Source organism: Phaethon aethereus, assembly GCF_964289735.1.
Source record: "Phaethon aethereus genome assembly, chromosome: 3".
Taxonomy (NCBI): domain Eukaryota; kingdom Metazoa; phylum Chordata; class Aves; order Phaethontiformes; family Phaethontidae; genus Phaethon; species Phaethon aethereus.
This window is the reverse complement of record NC_138576.1, coordinates 33571494-33589605: the sequence shown is the minus strand read 5'-3', so window position 1 is coordinate 33589605 and position 18112 is coordinate 33571494. Positions and strand designations below refer to the sequence as shown.

Here is an 18112-nt window from a genome sequence, read left to right as displayed (position 1 = left end):
TTCCCTATCACATCCAGTATAACTCTAGCTCATGTGGGTTATTAACCACCCCTTTTGACCAGTTATTTGGGCAGAACATGTATTGTGATATTCTGGAGCTGTGAGTAGTGACTTGTGAGCAGATGGATAGTTGTGGTGCTTTCCTTGACTTTCCATCTATGCAGGTCGTACCATTGTCTCAAAATTAAATATTAATGTTTATTAGTCTTTATTCCTCTGTAAAACTTAGCTAAAGCTGGGAATGAGTTTTAGCCTCGTTTCATTTAAAAAACAAGTGAATTGAAATCATGCTGGATTTGGTTTTTTACAATGCTACCTTTCCCCTTCCTTTTCTTCTGCATATAAGCAATTTTTGCACAGTTTGAATTGCACTAGCCATTGCAATACTGATACCGCTGTTTAAGGTCACCATCAATTTTATCGATTGCTTTGGTCTCTTGTTTAAAAAAATTGATCTCAGCAAAAGATTTATGGCTTTCAGAATGGTCCAGATTTTTTTCAGGCTGAAGCTCTCAATTGTTCTCATGCTGGCAAACTTTCAGCTCCTCTGTATAAAGAGCAGTTGAATTTATGCGTGCATAAATTAAAATATAAAGTTATAAAAAGACTTGATGGTGTTTGCTAATTGATAGATAAATGGTTGTCCTACATTCTCATCTTATTATCAGTATTCTGTAACTACTGAATCCTGACTATGCTTCCAGAAGACTTTAAAAATTCCCCAGGCTTTATTCCCACTTGTGTTATTGGGAAAGAATATTTAATTTTAAAGAATTTTCATACTAGTGTAGATAATTGGACCATTAGTTCTTTGTTCCCAATCTATGAGGCTGCAGTCTCTTTTGCAAGGTGGTTCCTTTGTATTGAAACTCATCTTCAAATTTATTATATAGGTGTTAGTCTTATTTCTGCTGGTTCATATAATTTCTCAAGGGGGATGTGTTTTTATCCTGTCTCCCCCATACTTCAAAAATCATTCACCTTATTTTTGATGGCTATTTTTAGACTTAATGCAGTTTTAAAGTGTGGTGATTTTTTGACAAATGTAATCATTCAATTCATATTTAAGCTGCCATATTTTTGTGATTAACTCTTCTGTGGCAGAGCAAAAACCGTCATCTTTCAAAACGAGATCACTTTGAGCAGAATGTACAGATCTTTGCTTCTTATTAACAGCTTGTTGGCTTGGCCAGTATTTGCTGGGAGAAGAATGTACTCACGGGCATCAATAAGCTCATTAGTCTTTACTTCTGTGGGAGAAATTCAAATAGTCTGATTTCCTCAGACTTCGCTTAATCTTAGGGAAGATTGCGGTTGGACTGAAATAAATGTCCAAAATTTCACCTATGCTTGATGTTACTTTTTTTGAGTACTTCCAATACTTTGCATGAGTTTTTCCCTAACTTGCTTTGATCAATGGAAACAATATAGCTGATGCTTAAAACTGGTGTTCTGGTGTGCTGAACACAAGAAGAGTTGCCCTGGGTAAATGATGTCTTAGTTTCACATTATTTGCTGTTTCACCCAGTCAACTTTAGAAAGTAGAAACGCATGCCTAGGTGTACCTGCCATTTTTAATAGCTGATAATGAAAGCTAAAGAAAATAACTGTTGTAGATGCTACTCTTATGCTCAGTGATGAGAGAGTATGTTGACAAGTGAAACTTATTTTGAAAGTAGAAACTAGATTTTAAATACCATTTCTCTTAGTTTTGAGGATACTAGACAGAGCAAAAGTAGAAACAGCTGACTTCAAGTTAAGATAAGGATTGGCCGAGCACTTGTAGTTTTTATTGACCTCTCTGGTACTAGGGTTTTATCTTATGTAAAACACTGAGCTGGAACTAAACGCAAATATTGATTTGTCTTCTCCTCACTTTATTTTGCTTTATTTAAACTGAATGAATTCTAACAGTTTTTCCTTAAACATAAAACAAACTCTGACCTTTTAATGGCTGTGCTTATAGATAAGCTTGTAGCAATCTGCTCTGTTTTATTGAATACTCATATCTCTACTTACTGTAAGTACATTTTTTTTCTGTCTGAGATGGTAGAAGAGACCTGATCTGATCTTGTAGCAGCTAATACCCTCAAACTTGGTTGTTATTGTATTGTTAAAACTTCAGCTTTAATGGGTGAATGGGCAATGTTTTCTATATATGTGTTTCAAGCCAGCGTTTGGCTTCATGAAAAGGACGATTACACTTCCTGAAGAAACATAAGGTAGTTAAAATGCAATCTTATAAAAGCCACGCTCTTGGGTATTTAAGGATAAATATATAATTTGTGGGGATTTAGCATTATATTGTCTGCTTTCATGCAGCAAAGCTTGTCTCTCCTCCTGGTATGGAAGAGGTGAATCTGCTTTATACTGAATGCCAGAAGCTGTGGTAGCATAACTAATGAAACAGAACAGAAGCCCGAAAGTAATAGAGGAGGCTACATCTTTAGCTTGGTCAAGTACCTTTTCTTAGTTGCTTTGAAGATCTTGTACAAAAGGCTTGCATTCTACTTAACAGAGACTTTTTAAAGCTTTTTAAATAGTCTTTTGGAGCAGCAAATTTAATACATTTGTTATAGGCAAAACAAGTATTGGTTTTCAGTGTTCGATACAGTTGGGCAAAGATTGCATTTGATCATTGTTTTCAAGGACTAATGCCAGCTGAACTATTGGTTCTGCAGTTCAGTAGAGCATAATGTCAAGTGAAGGAGTTCAGTTATGTGATTAAGACTCTTGCAGCTGGACTAATGCGTTGAAAACTTGGTATAGGTTTAGCTAAAGAGGTTAATGAGATTTAATGTAAATGAGCAATGACTCATCTGCAAGCCTGTATACAAGACTTTTCCCAACCTTAATTATGAGATCTGATAAACACTATCTGCCCCTTTCTAGATCAGACAGCCATGAACCTTGGTTTTTAATCATCATTCACTTTAAATGCATAACATGCTATGAATCCCCCTTGACTTGGATTCTCTCATTTCCTTAATTGGGGAAATGAGCCTTAACCCAAGGCCTGCTAAATGTTGGGTACGTTCTATCTGCGGAGCCTTTTGTGTAGACGTGCACTGACTCAAACTGCATATAAAGTGGGAAAGAAAAAGGGTTATCTCCATTTCTGAGGCTTTGAAGTGAGCAGGATTTACTGTGCGAATTAGGTCTGTGCCTTATAGGACGCTCTTGTCAGCTGCAAGTCAAGAAGTGCAAGACCTCAGGCTTTATTGTAAAGACTAGATGTAGGCATATTACTCAAGCTGGAAAGGAGCCCTAAATATGGCAAAACAGGAGCATATTCTTTGTTTCTCCTTCAGAGAAGTCCAGGAGGTATGCGAAGTGAAAGCACAATCAAGTTGCTCAGGACCTTCGCTATTAGTAATTTTGTATGAAGTATCTTACGACCATGGATTACTACTTCCAAATGGTTGTTTTAAATGAATGAATTTGCAAAGCTATAAAATGCTTCACAAAAAGCCTAAATGAGTATTTTAGTGAGGACTTTATAATTTTTCCTGTTACTTTACTGAATGGCCTTACTAGTACTTTATCCTGAATCTCTCCTTATACCTAACACTATGGAAGTCCTCTATAATTATGATGACTCAATATAAATATGCATATATGAACTCAATATAAATGCACAATGATGCATGTTTGACTCCAAACAGCCCTGTTTAGCTCCTACTGCTGTGGACAGATATGGCTGCTCTGAACTACTCCTCTTCTCCCTCCAAGAGATTGTAACTGGAGAGAGAGAACAGGCTGCATTTACTAAATCTGAAATGTTAAATGGAGTTTAGCAGTAAAGCAATTGCATATTCTTTTCTTGGATCAACATCCCAACTCTATTGCCTTTTGGATTTAAGCCCAACAGTAAAGTGAGATGCTCTGATACTGTCAGTATATTGGAGTAAGAGTTGAAGCTCCTTACAAAGGATTGAGGGGTATGGACCCATTCTTAAAAGGAAGTAATAAGCCTAGTATAAGTACCCCTTTGTCTAAAAGTACCAACGCTTTGTCTACAAAATGATCCTTTTAATAAATGCCGTTCTCTTACCAGAAGGCGGCATCATATTTGGCTTCTCTATAAATAGCAATACCACCAATCTTTTACTCACTGAGAAACATTAATTACAACATGTATTGGAAATATATTCAATGAAAAGTTGAGAGCTGCTTCTGCTGGTGTAATCAAATAATCTTTTTATCTTGGTACAGACAGCTGATGAATTCACTACATAACATACTCAAGAACAGCCGTGCAGAAACCTTAGACAGCAGCCTGTAACTACAGACGGTGAAGCTACATACTGATGTTTCCTGTCCATCTTCAAATATGGCTTGCCCAACAGAATTAGAAAGGATCAATTCATGAACATGTCCTAGGCAGTAAAAAAGACTATGTCCTGTAGCTAGGTTGGATGAATGACACTGGACTGGACAAATCCTATCTGAACCGTGAGAGAAATGTGACTGTATTACAGTCAATTATATCATAAATTATGTAGACACATAAGGAAGCAGAAGATAGGAAAGGATGGGAAGGGAGGCATTGTTTTCAGAGTATCATTAATGAGAAAATCACTAATTGACATCCACTTCCTATTTGAAAGAATTTGACATTGTGTCTTCTAAGTTTCACTCTTTAATGATGGTTATAACTGGTTTTGTTCTCCAGATAATAATTTTGTTCTCCAGGTATTTCAGCACGGAAAGTTGCCCTACTTTATCAAGTGCTTCTTTGAGTGTTGGTTGGCTATAAATGCTTGAGTCTGTGGACAGAGTCTGAAGTACTCTGTAGGGATATTAAGAGGTCAAGATCAATCTGTTAAAATACCTTCTTTCTCCCCATCCTCCAGGTTTTTTTTTTCCATGTAGCTTGATCTCAGGATGGGGAAAATATCCAGATATCCTATTGAAAAATGTGGTAGGAGGGTAATGGAAAGTGTTTTGATTAGAAAGAAAATGATAGGTTATGCTGTGTATTGACTAATTCCTTTCTGGAAGCTTGCATCCATGTTCCTCCCTAGAGTATTGCCTTTGAAGTTTATCAATAGCTATGTCTTAAAGAATTGTTTGCCTTCTAGTTGCTTAAAAATAAGATGTTGAAGGGACACTTCTTGCAGAAGTTCAAATTTGAAGTCAGTAGTTTAAAGGCAAGAAATAGCAATTATATGGCTTGTGTCCAAATAAGTGTTTGTAATTGACCTAAATTGTACATAGTGTTTCAAAAGGTGCCTCATTTCAAGTAAAACATAGAATGCTGTTTCTCTCTGCAGGTTGATCCAATGGCTTATTGCTTCTCTGTAGAAAAATGACATTATCTCTCTTGGGAATTAAGATGGCTTCAGATTTTAGTTACTGGTTAATGCTGTACCTTTTCACTATACACATGGCCTTATAGCATTAGTGTTTTCTTCACTTGAAGATATTTAATAAATATTAAAATCAAGTCATGCTTTAAACTTATGAAAAATGAGATTAACAGGTTTAGCTCTGAGTCTCATTAAATGGTTTTCCTCTAGTCTGTTAATAGATGCAAAGCTTGGCACTCTTTCAGATTCTCTGTAACCAAACCAAAATAGAAACCTTATAGCTGGCTGCAATTTTCCATTGTAATGCTGTAGCTGTGCTAGGATGAACTCCAAACCAAAAATGGCAAAAAGAGAACTGATAGGCTTTTCGAATGTATAGAGGGAAGTGGTGAGAACTCTTGCCTATGTTTAGCTAAAGCTTGTTTGTGCTTGCTTCTTTGTATGATCTAGTACCCTCTTTCTGCAACTAAATCCTGCATTTCCTGCTCATGCATGCGACTTTGTTTAAATTTGACTGTTGGAAAAAATGGTTGTGACCCATATCACTCAATAGGCCTTTGTTCTCATTAGTTAGCATTCAGGAACTTTGAGTGGTGACTTTTTCTTTTCCTTTCAGCACAAAATCTTGGAGGATCTTACTGGAAGCCTTCTTATGCTATGAAGTCCTGCTAGCACTGATGGGACTTGCAGATTCTTGAGGCATTTAGTGTAAACATTCATAGGGTGTAATTATCATCAAGAAGTTGTATGACTACTGTAATATTAATGTACTGCAAGTAACAGCAAATAGCTGGTGGTTATGCAGACTTGTAACTTCTGTTACAAAATCAGATTTGACTTATTTGTTATAAAACCAGACTGATTCCCATTGATCACATCATTTTCTGGCTGTGTAGGTTTATATCAGGTTGGGTTTGATTTGCAGTTATGCACTATGAGGTATCAGTGGCAACTTATCTGTAGCTTGAGTCACTGGAAAAAGCAGTTTGCCTTCTAAATGATACCTTGTCCCAAATAGTTTTTCCAGGTTCCTCATTAGTCCCTGGTTTCCAAGTTCCTGGGTCCTCCTTATCCTGCTAAATATTTTCCTTTGGCAGGATTTGATTGCAATCCTACTGAGCAGCTCTTGTTGAATAAGGTACGTTTTTGGACTAGACTTTATGCAGCTAGACTTTTGTTTTCTACAGGTCTCTTAGATGTGATCTCACTACCAGTTCCAGCTAAGGAAAGAAATAATCCCAAAAGCAACCAACCAAACACCACCCCTCCACACTCCCCCAAGGAAAAAAAACCCCAAACCTGGGATGAAATGGCAGACTGCTTTTTGTGCTTACGTGTTAGATCTATATTTAAAAAGATTGTAGGTACCTGCAAACTATTGTTTAACATCAGAGTGATTTGATGCTTGTGCTTCTGCAGTGCACTGTAGTATTTCAAAGTGCTGTCAGCTTGACATGTTGGGTTTAGTGATTCATGTCTCTTTAAATGGGGAGCTGTTGTAGTTACATACAACCATGTTTTCAGATCCTTGCTATATGTGAATGAACCAATCCCAGTAGTATGTTTTCCAACATGGTTTTTCAGTTTGATAAGGGTTTGACAGTGTAAATCTGTTGCAAAGTTAACCCTGAGGCAATTGGTGGTGAAGCTCTGTAATACTTGCATTATCATGAAAGCTGAAAGAGCAACCACTGGAAGGTTTAAGCAATTTCTAGAACAAGTTAGCTGAGAGAAAGGGGTAACTGGTATGGGATGCCACAGACTAAAAATCATAAAAGCTTTGTGTAGCAAATAGATTTTAGCTAGTGAAAGCAGAGAAGCAGCAGCAGAGGGGCAGAACTGTGAAGTACAGAGGCAGGCTCCACAGCTGAAAGAGGCTAGTATTAATCTTTTGTGTGTGTGTCTGTATATATATGCACACCACAGTGGAGAAGAATATGGAACAAGCGAGGATGTGGTCAAATAGAATATGCAAAAAAACACTTTTGTAGAAACTGCTGAGTAACAAGCACCAATGAGCATAGTTGTGGTTTTCCCTGTTTAGCCAAAAAGGAAAGAAAGAAAAGTTGTGTTTGTGGCTGGGGGCAGCTGTTACTGCCACTCCATGAATCTGTTCCCAGAGAAAGCTGTGAAAGTGATACATGAAATACAATCTTAAACATAAACTTCTGTGGAACTTGGAAGTCCTTGAGTAACCCTAACACTTAAAGAAATATGGATGAAGATGTTAAGTTGTGAAGTGATAGGTACAAAAACAAAGGGGAAACCTGTAATTGTGCCCCTGGACTTGGCACTGGTGAGGCCACACCTCGAATCCTGTGTTCAGTGTTGGGCCCCTCACTACAAGAAGGACGGTGAGGTGCTCGAGTATGTCCAGAGAAGGGCATCAAAGCTTGGTGAGGGGTTTGGAGAACAAGTCTTATGAGGAACGGCTGAGGGAACGGGGTTTGTTCAGTCTGGAGAAGAGGAGGCTGAGGGGAGACCTCATCGCTCTCTACAACTACCTGAAAGGGGGTTGTGGTGAGGTGGGTGTTGGTCTTTTCTCCCAAGTAACAAGCAGTGAGACGAGGAATTGGCCTGAAGTTGTGCCAGGGGAGGTTTACACTAGATATTAGGAAAAATTTCTTTACTGAGAGAGTGGTCAGGCATTGGAACAGGCTGCCCAGGGAGGTAGAGTCACCATCACTGGAAGTGTCCAGAAAATGTGTAGACATGGCACTTTGGCACATGGTTTAGGGGACATGGTGGTGTTGGGTTGATGGTTGGACGTGATGATCTTAAAGGTCTTTTCCAACCTTAATGATTCTGTGATTCTATAATTAGAGAACTTTTAATATATACCTGCTAGTATCTGAAGGCTTTTGAAGCTTATTTTGTCTTGTCCATATGAACACTTCGGTCTTGTGACCAAAGCCAGAACCAGAAACAAGTCTATGTTCTGTTTCTTGATGTTTCAATCTTTTGCAGGGTATTTCTTTGAAAATTTTATTACTTGCTGCTTATTTCCAGTATTTTGTGGGTTTGAAATTTTTTTTTGTTGAATGGGAAAACAAGTATATGTATCTCAGGATGATGCTGTAGTACTGGAGCACTCCTTTATTCCAATGGTCAAAAGGGATTCTTGTCACTCAATGGGTATTTATGCTGGAAGTGGTAGTGTTGCTGCTTCTTGAGAGAAAAATTAATTGGACATTATGCAGTGATGAATATCGCTATATGGGTCTTACACAATTAAATGTCACTTGTTTTTTTACCTAATTGGAGTGTCATGACTCTCTGGGCCACTAACTTCCTTGTGCAGTTTCTTCATACAGGTAAAGTTACTTAACTTTTTTGGTCAATTTGACTACTATAAATTGGCTATAACTTCTTGCATGATTTACCTAGTTAAATGTTGACTTGCAAGAAAACAGTTAAATAGGACTAAAATGTCTGTACTATAGCCACGTATAGCCAGCCCGTGGATCCTAACACATTCCTGTAGTCTTTTGTAAATGGTCTGAGTTACAATACACTTTTCTTCTCCAAGATGAGATATCCAATTAAGAAATTCCTTTTATTTTGAAGTTTCAGAAGGCATTACATATATTGCTGCAAAGAAAATGTTGCCATTACAGAAATAACAAGGCTTTGTCAGAGCCTGTAGTTTACCATAGTTAGTTGCTTAAGGGGTACCTATCCAGGAATCATTCTGCTATTCAGTAAAACATTTGCTGTCATAAATCTTTCAAGTAGAATAATCCAAAGGCTGCTTCATCTGCTGCTGTTGCTTAGTTTCTGGTAAGTAAAGACGTGTTTCTCTGAAGCCATTTTCAAGCCTGAAATCTTTGCCCTGTACCTGCTCAGTTCATAGGAATACTAGTTTTCCTCAGTTTGTTTAAAATACTGATATGCTGTGGCAGAGAAAAAGATTAACATTGATACTACTTGTAGGTGCCGGATAACATTTTAGAATGTGTCTAGGAGTGGTTTATCCAGCTGTGTTCCACAAGTTACAGCATCCAAAGCCAACTGTTCTTGCTCTAGTTGTTCACTCTGTTTGTCAAAATGCATTTTAGCTTACTTGCAGGAAATCCATAGTAAGAACATCGGGCATTCTTAAAAACAATTTGGAGGCAGTTGACTTGTTCTATTGTAATGTAGAACTGACTTGACCTGTAGGAATGTTTTTTGTTCTGTGATATAAGATTCTGCTTGTCTTAATTCATATGTCCCAGGTGAAGCATACAAGAATGGCAGTAAATAGTAAAATAGGTGTGTTGTCATATCTCAGTAGCACAATGAGAAATAATATCTGTAAATCAGCAAAAGCCTAGTGTGTTTAAGATGTCACAGCTGTTGAAGTGCTGCTGTGTCTGAGATACCAGAGATGTGCATTAACCATCATCCCATATAAATGTTCCTATCTAAGTTAGAGGATTTAAACTGTGAGTAGGGGCACAGGCCAGATGCAGGCCCATAATTAATGCCTGTAAGGAATAAATGCAGGTTTCCTCTTAGTTACTTTCCCATGTGAAATATCAAACCTTTTTGGAACTTTCTGTATATGCATCAAACCTTTTTAAGCTCAAGTTGCAAGTTGGACTGCAAGCAGCAGCTGCTTTTTGCAACACAGCTTTTGAATGATTGGCCCCAGGGCTATACGAAATGCTAAGTGTTCTGGGATACCTTCAGTGCTTTTAGGATTTTGAATATGCAATGCTTATACATTTTAGTACAGTAAAGCTGGAAGTCTTACTCCGAAGGTAGTTTTGAGTGTCTTAAGCAGAACTAGGTTCTGCTTGAAATTGGGCATGTAAACTTCAACTATCTGTGGATGACATTCTTATGCTTAGTTTGGGTTTTCCATACAAAATACTGTGTTTAGTGTTAGATCTATCCATGTTGTCTCCATCTACCTTCATGTAATGTGAATTGTAATGATTTTGAGCACACACAGGACCTCAAGAGGTAGTCTGGTCAAGGAGAGCAGATTGCTCAGACCCATCCAGTTGTGTCTCCACATACGTAGATTCTGAAGTCCCTTTGTGTAGTCTGCTTCAACGTTTACGCTGATAGTGAAGCTTCTATTATTTAATAGGAATATTTCTTGCTGCAACTCTGTCATCTGTCATTTTGTTGTGCAGGTCTAGGAAGAATCTTGCCCTGTATGTTGTAGGCCCACACTAGCTAGCAGAGCGTGCAGTAAGACACACCTGCAAGCACCTTTACTCCAAGTTGAATAAACACATCTTCATTGTATGCTATGTGGTCTAGCTGCTGCAGTGGTCCTTCACTGGACTTGCTCCAGTATATCAAGGCTGCTTTCTTACTGGGATGCCAAAAACGACAGTCTTGCAGATGCAGTTCCAGTCAGAGTAGGTGGAAGCAATCACTTCCCTGGACCTGTTGGCTGTACTTCTATTCGTGAAGCCTGCTATTCAGTTACTTTTTGGAGTTGCAGATGGGCTCTGGTAACTACATGTTCTGTTTGTTTACTGGGACACGAGGTCACTTTCTGCAAAGTTCTGTTGTATCTGATTAACCCTCAGCCTCCACTGTTGCATGTTACTTTCTTCCCAGTGCAGGACTTCTGTCTGAAACTTTGAGGACTCTTTCAGGCGTGCTCTGAATCTTATTATAGAGTGTATTGGGCCCCTGCTCCCCATTTCTCCCTGGTTTGTTCTACAGATTTACAGAGGATATAATATGTTTCATTATCCAGTTAACTAATGAAGAGGTAAAACAAGTGTGCACCTCAGTATTGACTCCCAAAGAATGCCAGCATTTTTAAATTACATTGGTCACAATGATTTGTAACTTTTCCCTAATAAACTATTTTCTCCTATATAGTTTTGTGAAAGTGCGTTGTATTTTGAGAGATAATGCAGTCTGTCTTTTCTGCATCTAAATAAGTTCTCATAACTTGAGTTTTCAGTGCATGAAATTACTTTTTAGGGTTTAAGACTTGTTTATCCTTGTAATTCATCTTAAACTAGCTAATTCACTTCTCAGAAGAAATCTTTGTTCGAAAATATTAGTACACTGAGCCTAAGGGTTTTTTAATTCACCAGAATTAAACTTGTCAGTGAATGAGAAGTAAAATATAGTCGACTTTTAAGGTAGTCACGTCTATTACTACTTGCCATCCTTTGCTTAAATTGTTTTCTCTTGAATCCTGGCTGTTTAGCTTTGTTGCTTGATCAGCACTATGTAATATGCTGTATTCTTAGTGGTGGCAGTTATCTATAGGAGGCTTGGTAGCTTTCTTTCCATACTGTTGTTCCAAATGATCAAGATATGTCAGTATTCACAATGATCATTCTGGATAACAAGTAGTTACCTTGATTCAGGTTATTCATTATAACTTATTCCTCCATATGAGAGAATTTAGAATAAGTTGATTAAAAATGTCATGTTATGCCACCCTATTTAGTAATATCCTAGTTCAGAAGGAATTACTAAAATTTAGTTAGCTGAACTTGTGATGTGTTCCACAGAAGTGTTTTCTCAAGGTCAAACTGTTCTAAAATATTTACCATCATCTGTTTAATCCAATTACTGTAGAACTATCTGAAAGTCTTTTAGCTGTCTTTTAATTCAGGGAACCAGCTGGACAGCTGCAGATGGTGTTGACAATACTATCTGCAATTATGAAACATCTTCACTTCTCTGACACTTCCTACTTTATCAGAAACTTCACCTTTCCTATGGACATGTCATGCTAGCATAGAATGTTGTGAGTGAGAATTCTCAATTGTGAGCAAAGTAAGGAGAGGGGTCAACAAAACTGCTATCATGGACTTCCGGAGGGCAGACTTTGGCCTGTTCAGGTCACTGGTTGAGAGAGTCCCTTGGGAGACAGTCCTGAAGGACAAAGGGGTCCAGGAAGGCTGGACAGTCTTCCAGAAGGAAATCTTAAAGGTGCCGGAGCAGGCAGTCCCCATGTGCTGTAAGAAGAGCTGGTGGGGAAGGCGACCGGCCTGGCTGAACAGGGAGATTTTGCTGGGACTCAGGGAAAAGAGGAGAGTTTATCACCTCTGGAAGAAGGGGCAGGCAACTCACGAAGAGTGCAAGGATCTTGCTAGGTCAAGCAGGGACAAAATTAGAAAGGCAAAAGCCCAGCTAGAGCTCAGTCTGGCCACAGTCGTAAGGGATAATAAAAAAATGCTTCTACAAATATATTAACAACAAAAAGAGAGGCAAGGAGAATCTCCATCCCTTACTGGATATGGGGGGAAACATTGTCTCCAAGGACGAGGACAAGGTTGAAGTACTTAATGCCTTCTTTGCCTCAGTCTTTAATAGCCAGTCCATCTGCAGGGTATTTTCAGCCCCCTAAGCTGGAAGACGGAGACGGAGAGCACAATAACTGGCCCATAATCCAGGAGGAAGCAGTTAAGGACCTGTTAAGCCACCTGGACAAGCAAAAGTCTATGGGGCCTGATGGGATCCACCCGAGAGTGCTGAGGGAGCTGGCGGAGGAGCTTTCCAAGCCACTCTCCATCATTTATCAGCAGTCCTGGTTAACAGGAGAGGTCCCAGAAGACTGGAGGCTTGCCAATGTGACGCCCATCTACAAGAAAGGCCAGAAGGAGGATCCTGGGAACTACAGGCCTGTCAGCCTGACCTCTGTACCAGGGAAGATCATGGAGCGGTTGGTCTTGAGAGTGCTCACAGGGTATATGAAGGACAACCAAGGGATCAGGCCCAGCCAGCATGGGTTCATGAAAGGCAGGTCCTGCCTGACCAACCTGATCTCTGTCTATGACCAGGTGACCTGCCTAGTGGATGAGGGAAAGGCTGTGGATGTTGTCTACCTGGACTTTAGTAAAGCCTTTGACAGCGTCTCCCACAGCATTCTCCTGGAGGAACTGGCGGCTTGTGGCTTAGACAGGTTTACTCTTTGCTGGGTGAAGAGCTGGCTGTATGGCCGAGCCCAGAGAGTTGTGGTGAATGGAGTTAAATCCAGCTGGTGGCCAGTCACAAGTGGTGTTCCCCAGGGCTTGGTTCTGGGGCCGGTCTTATTCAATATCTTTATTGATGATCTGGATGAGGGAATCGAGTGCTCCCTCAGTAAGTTTGCAGATGACACCAAGCTGGGTGGGAGTGTAGATCTGCAGGAGGGTAGGAGGGCTCTGCAGAGGAATCTGGACAGGCTGGATCGATGGGCAGAGGTCAGCTGTATGAGGTTTGATAAGGCCAAGTGCAGGGTCCTGCACTTGGGTCACAACAACCCCATGCAACGCTACAGGCTTGGGGAGGAGTGGCTGGAGAGCAGCCCGGAGGAAAGGGACCTGGGGGTGCTGGTTGACAGCCAGCTGAATATGAGCCGGCAGTGTGCCCAGGTGGCCAAGAAGGACAACAGCACCCTGGCCTGTATCAGGAATAGTGTGGCCAGCAGGAGTAGGGAAGTGATTGTGCCCCTGTACTTGGCACTGGTGAGGCCGCAGCTTGAATACTGTGTTCAGTTTTGGGCCCCTCACTACAAGAAGGATGTTGAGGTGCTGGAGCGTGTCCAGAGCAGGGCAACGAAGCTGGTGAGGGGTCTGGAGCACAAGTCTTATGAGGAGTGGCTGAGGGAACTGGGGTTGTTCAGTCTGGAGAAGAGGAGGCTGAGGGAAGACCTTATCGCTCTCTACCACTACCTGAAAGCGGGTTGTGGCGACGAGGGTGTTGGTCTCTTCTCCCATGTAACTAGTGATAGGATGAGAGGAAATGGCCTCAAGTTGCGCCAGGGGAGGTTTAGATTGGATATTAGCAAAAATTTCTTCACCGAGAGGGTGGTCAAGCATTGGAACGGGCTGGCCAGGGAGGTGGAGTCACCATCTCTGGAAGTGTTCAAAAAAACGTGTGGATGTGGCGCTTCAGGACATGGTTTAGGGGATATGTGGTGCTGGATTAATGGTTGGACTTGATGATCTTGAAGGTCCTTTCCAACCTTAGTGATTCTGTGTGTGATTCTGTGTGAGTGGTGTGCTACTTGGCAATTTTTTTTTTCTTCCGTTGTAGGGTAAGTACTATTGACTGGTGTTAACACAAGGAGGGTGGGGAAAATCAGATTCCTCTGCATAACTGAGATCTAGTCTGGAAAACCAGGAAGGATTAGTTCAGCCAAATTCCTTGTGCTTTTCACCTAGAGGAGAAGTATGCTTTCTCTAATTAAGCTGGTTTGTACTTCAATTATCTGCAGAATATACCTAGTTGTGTGTTGTATTCCTTGTGTCTACAAGTTGACATCCCAGTTTAACTTCTTTTTTTGTTGGCTGATACTACACAATAGATTCCAGAAACCAGTCTGCTCTATAAAGTAGTATTTAATTTAGTGTTTTAAGTTTTGTGTGTTTTATCAAGTATAAGTCATTGGAGAACTATTGAAGGAATGGAGTTGTTTCTCTGTTTTGATATAATCATGCTAAGACACTGTAGGGATTTAGTTTGGGGGGGGATCATCTTGGCAAGGTCAAGCAGCAGACCTTCCTGGGGGGGGGGAATCTATCCTTAACTCCTAACTTTTTTTTCTCTACCCAGGAAATGGTGAGCTATAGTGTGTGGTATTGCTAAAGCAGCAGTTTTCTGATGTGGAAGTTGAATCTTGAAATAAAATATTTACCTTCAGAAACTGATGATTGTCAGCTTGTTAAATGGCTGCTAAAAGTTAAACTATATAAGCAGCAGTGTATTGCTCACAACTTTGGGAAGTGGGAATTCTGTACTTCAGCCACACCTAGTGGGTATTTCCAAACCTGGGGTCAGAACTGAGGGACGAATGGGCAAATTCTGTGGTGCTTACTTTCTCTAGTGTCCGAATTGTCTAGGTGGCAATTTCTGCTTTGAAAAGGGGTTTAGGTGGGGTTTGAAGCATAGTAAATGAGAAAAACAGGAGCTCACATGGTACCGTAGCGTGAACTCAGTGCACCCCCCCTTGGACTGGAGAGACCAGTCAGCTGGCTTGCATGTCCTGCTGGGCTGCCCTCTGATATGACCTTTGAATGATATGGGCTCAGTGCCCCATACAAGCCTTTATGGTACCTTTCTGCAGTCTTAGAAATGCCTTGGCAATTAGATTCTTAATTCCGTTAAAATCTGCCACTTTATAATGGAGAAGAATACTAAGTGCTTTTAGATGTGGCTGTATTTATGGCATTAAAGGAGGAGTAAGATGTAACCAGTACTGTCAGGGTACAAATAAGCCATCTGCTGTTTGGGTCACAAAAGGCCCAGTATATGGTGGGGTTTTTGCCTACATAACACAACATTGTAGTTGACTTCGATTTTCACAGAAGTTATGCAATCCTGGTAGACACATCTTCTTGAAGTACTGAAATGTGTTGGTTTAGTACCGAATCTGTTTTGTATTTCCTTCTTATATGGCTATAGTTTATCTAAGATGGGCGGTGAGTAATTAGGATCTGTGTCAGAGCAGGCAATAATTGACACATCTGTAGGAGAAATTGTGCCCAACGGTAATCAGGTTATCTGTGCAACTCTCAGCTTAGTGATACCTGTTTACACAGTCACTGTCCCATAGTAACAAATGTACCTTTTTGGTAGAGAAGAATAAATTTCATATAGAATATTTCAGTTGGAAGGCACCTACAACAGTCATCTAGTCCCACTGCCTGACCAATTCAGGGCTGACCAAAAGTTAAAGCGTGTTATTAAAGTCATTGTCCAAATGTCTCTTTAAACACTGACAGACTTGGGGCATTGACCACCTCTTTAGGAAGCCTGGTCTAGTGTTTGACTACCCTCTCGGTAAAGAAATGCTTCTTAATGTCCAATTTAAACCTTCCCTGGTGCAGTTTTGAACCATTCCCATGTATCCTATCAGTGGGTACAGGGGGAAGAGCTCAGAACCTCCCTCTCCATTTCCCCTCCTCAGGAAGCTGTAGAGAGCAATGAGGTCACCCCTCAGCCTCCTTTTCTCCAAACTAGGCAAGCCCAAAGTCCTTAGCTGCTCCTCACAGGACATTCCTTCCAGCCCTTTCACCAGCTTTGCTGCCCTCCTCTGGCTGCATTTGAGGACCTTAACATCATTCTTAAGTGTGGGGGCCCAGAACTGCACACAATACTCCAGGAGAGGCTGCACTGACACTGAATACAGCAGGATAATCACATCTCTTGACCTGCTGGTTAGGCTGTGTTTGCACCCTAGAGTGTGGTTTTCCCTCTTGGCTGCCAGGGCACACTGCTGACTCCTGTTGAGCCTGCTGCTGACCAGCACCCCCAGATCCCTCCCTACAGGGCTGCTCTCCCGACTTATACTCCCAATTTATATGCCTAGCATTATTCCATCCCAAGTGCAGAATCTAGCATTTGAACTTGTTAAATTTCATCCCATTGATCATTGGCCAGTGCTCCAATCTATCCAGCATTTCTTGTTGTCTGACACGACACTGGCCAGTTCCAGCTGTAATTGACCTTCAGCCTTTCATGTCTTCTCCCTACATATATGAACCATAGCTTTGTAATCTTCCTGTGAAGCCTGACCTTGCTTCCAGAGATCGTACAATTTTTTTACTCTTGAGCTCCACAAGGAGTTCCCTGTTTAGCCAAGCTGGTCTTCTGCTCCACTTGCTTGACTTAGGAACAGACAATCCCATTGTGTCTTGTGTTTCTATAAGGTGGTTCTTAAAAACTGCCCAGCACTTATCGACAAGCGAGTATCATGGCTCTTCAGAGCTGAATACTCTCTAAAATGGTTGCGTTATTGTTCTGTAAGTTAAATTAGCTGATTTTTATTTGTTCTGTGTTAATCAGTACTACTTGCTTTCCTTTTAGATCAGTGTATTGTTACTCGGACATACCTCTTTCTTCATAAATTTTGGTTCTTCAGTGCTGCCTATTACTTTGGGAACTGGGCATTCATTGCAGTAAGTACTTTGATTATAGAGATTGCTGAATCAATTTGGATGGTTTACAGTAGCTGTCACTGAACCATTTGCATCACCATACTGCCATTCAGCTTTACATGTATTGTCCTTGTAAGCCACTTAATTGAATAATAGTAACTTTTACTACTTATTTTGAATTTACAGGTCTTTTTAATTGGATTAATTGTTTCATGCTGCAAAGGCAAGAAATCAGTCATTGAAGGTGAAGTGGATGAAGATGATTCAGACATGAGTGATGATGAACTGTCTGTTTATTACCGTTGATTAGCCTTTTGCCTTCAAGATGGAAAACTGTAATTTAAAGTTATGTTGGAAGTCATACCTATGTGGAGTTGGTATCCAAATAAGCATCCTTGCACCTGTAAGAATAGAGGAAATAAATGTACTCACTTAAAGGGGTAAAAAACTGAATATCACTTTTTGAGTGTCACTGTTATATCAGAACAAATACTGAAGGGTTTGAATAATACATAGAAAATATTGTTTTATGATTAAATGTATATGTAACTTCCTGATGTATAATTTGAACTGTTGTAACTATTTCATAATTCATGATGCTTTTCTGTTAAGTTTTCTTAAGTACTCTTATGCTTAACTTGTAGGACTTTTTTATTCAGGCTCATAAATAAAACTAGCTAAAATCCTGCAGAACAGCTGGTGTAAATATTGCTAGAAATTTGGATGAGGTGTTTATACTTAACTTAAGCATTAGCTTTGCTGGCCTTTCTGGGATTCCCATATAAACTATAGCTTACAAGAGACTGTCCTTAAAGTATGCCAAAAATGTCTACTGAAGTGGTAAGTTCCCAGTCTGTGAAGAATAAGTCCTGTTCATACTGTTATCCCCGCTGAGTTACCATGGGAATCCTCAGGTAACTATGAGGTGGCTTTTGCTCTATCAAAGTGAACCATTAGTGTAAATGA

General features: G+C 40.1%; 1 protein-coding gene across 1 annotated transcript in view; it reads left to right on the top strand.

Annotated features, from left to right (window-relative positions):
- Nucleotides 1-17452, top strand: part of LMBRD1 (LMBR1 domain containing 1) — a gene marked incomplete at both ends in the record, with an annotated part of 94842 nt that extends 77390 nt beyond the window's left edge. Inside the window, 2 exons of the mRNA XM_081997867.1 lie at nt 17076-17167; nt 17333-17452. Coding sequence (XP_081853993.1) covers nt 17076-17167; nt 17333-17452 — 212 coding nt within the window. The remainder of the gene's footprint in view (nt 1-17075; nt 17168-17332) is intronic.
- Between the last annotated feature and the right edge of the window lie 660 nt (nt 17453-18112).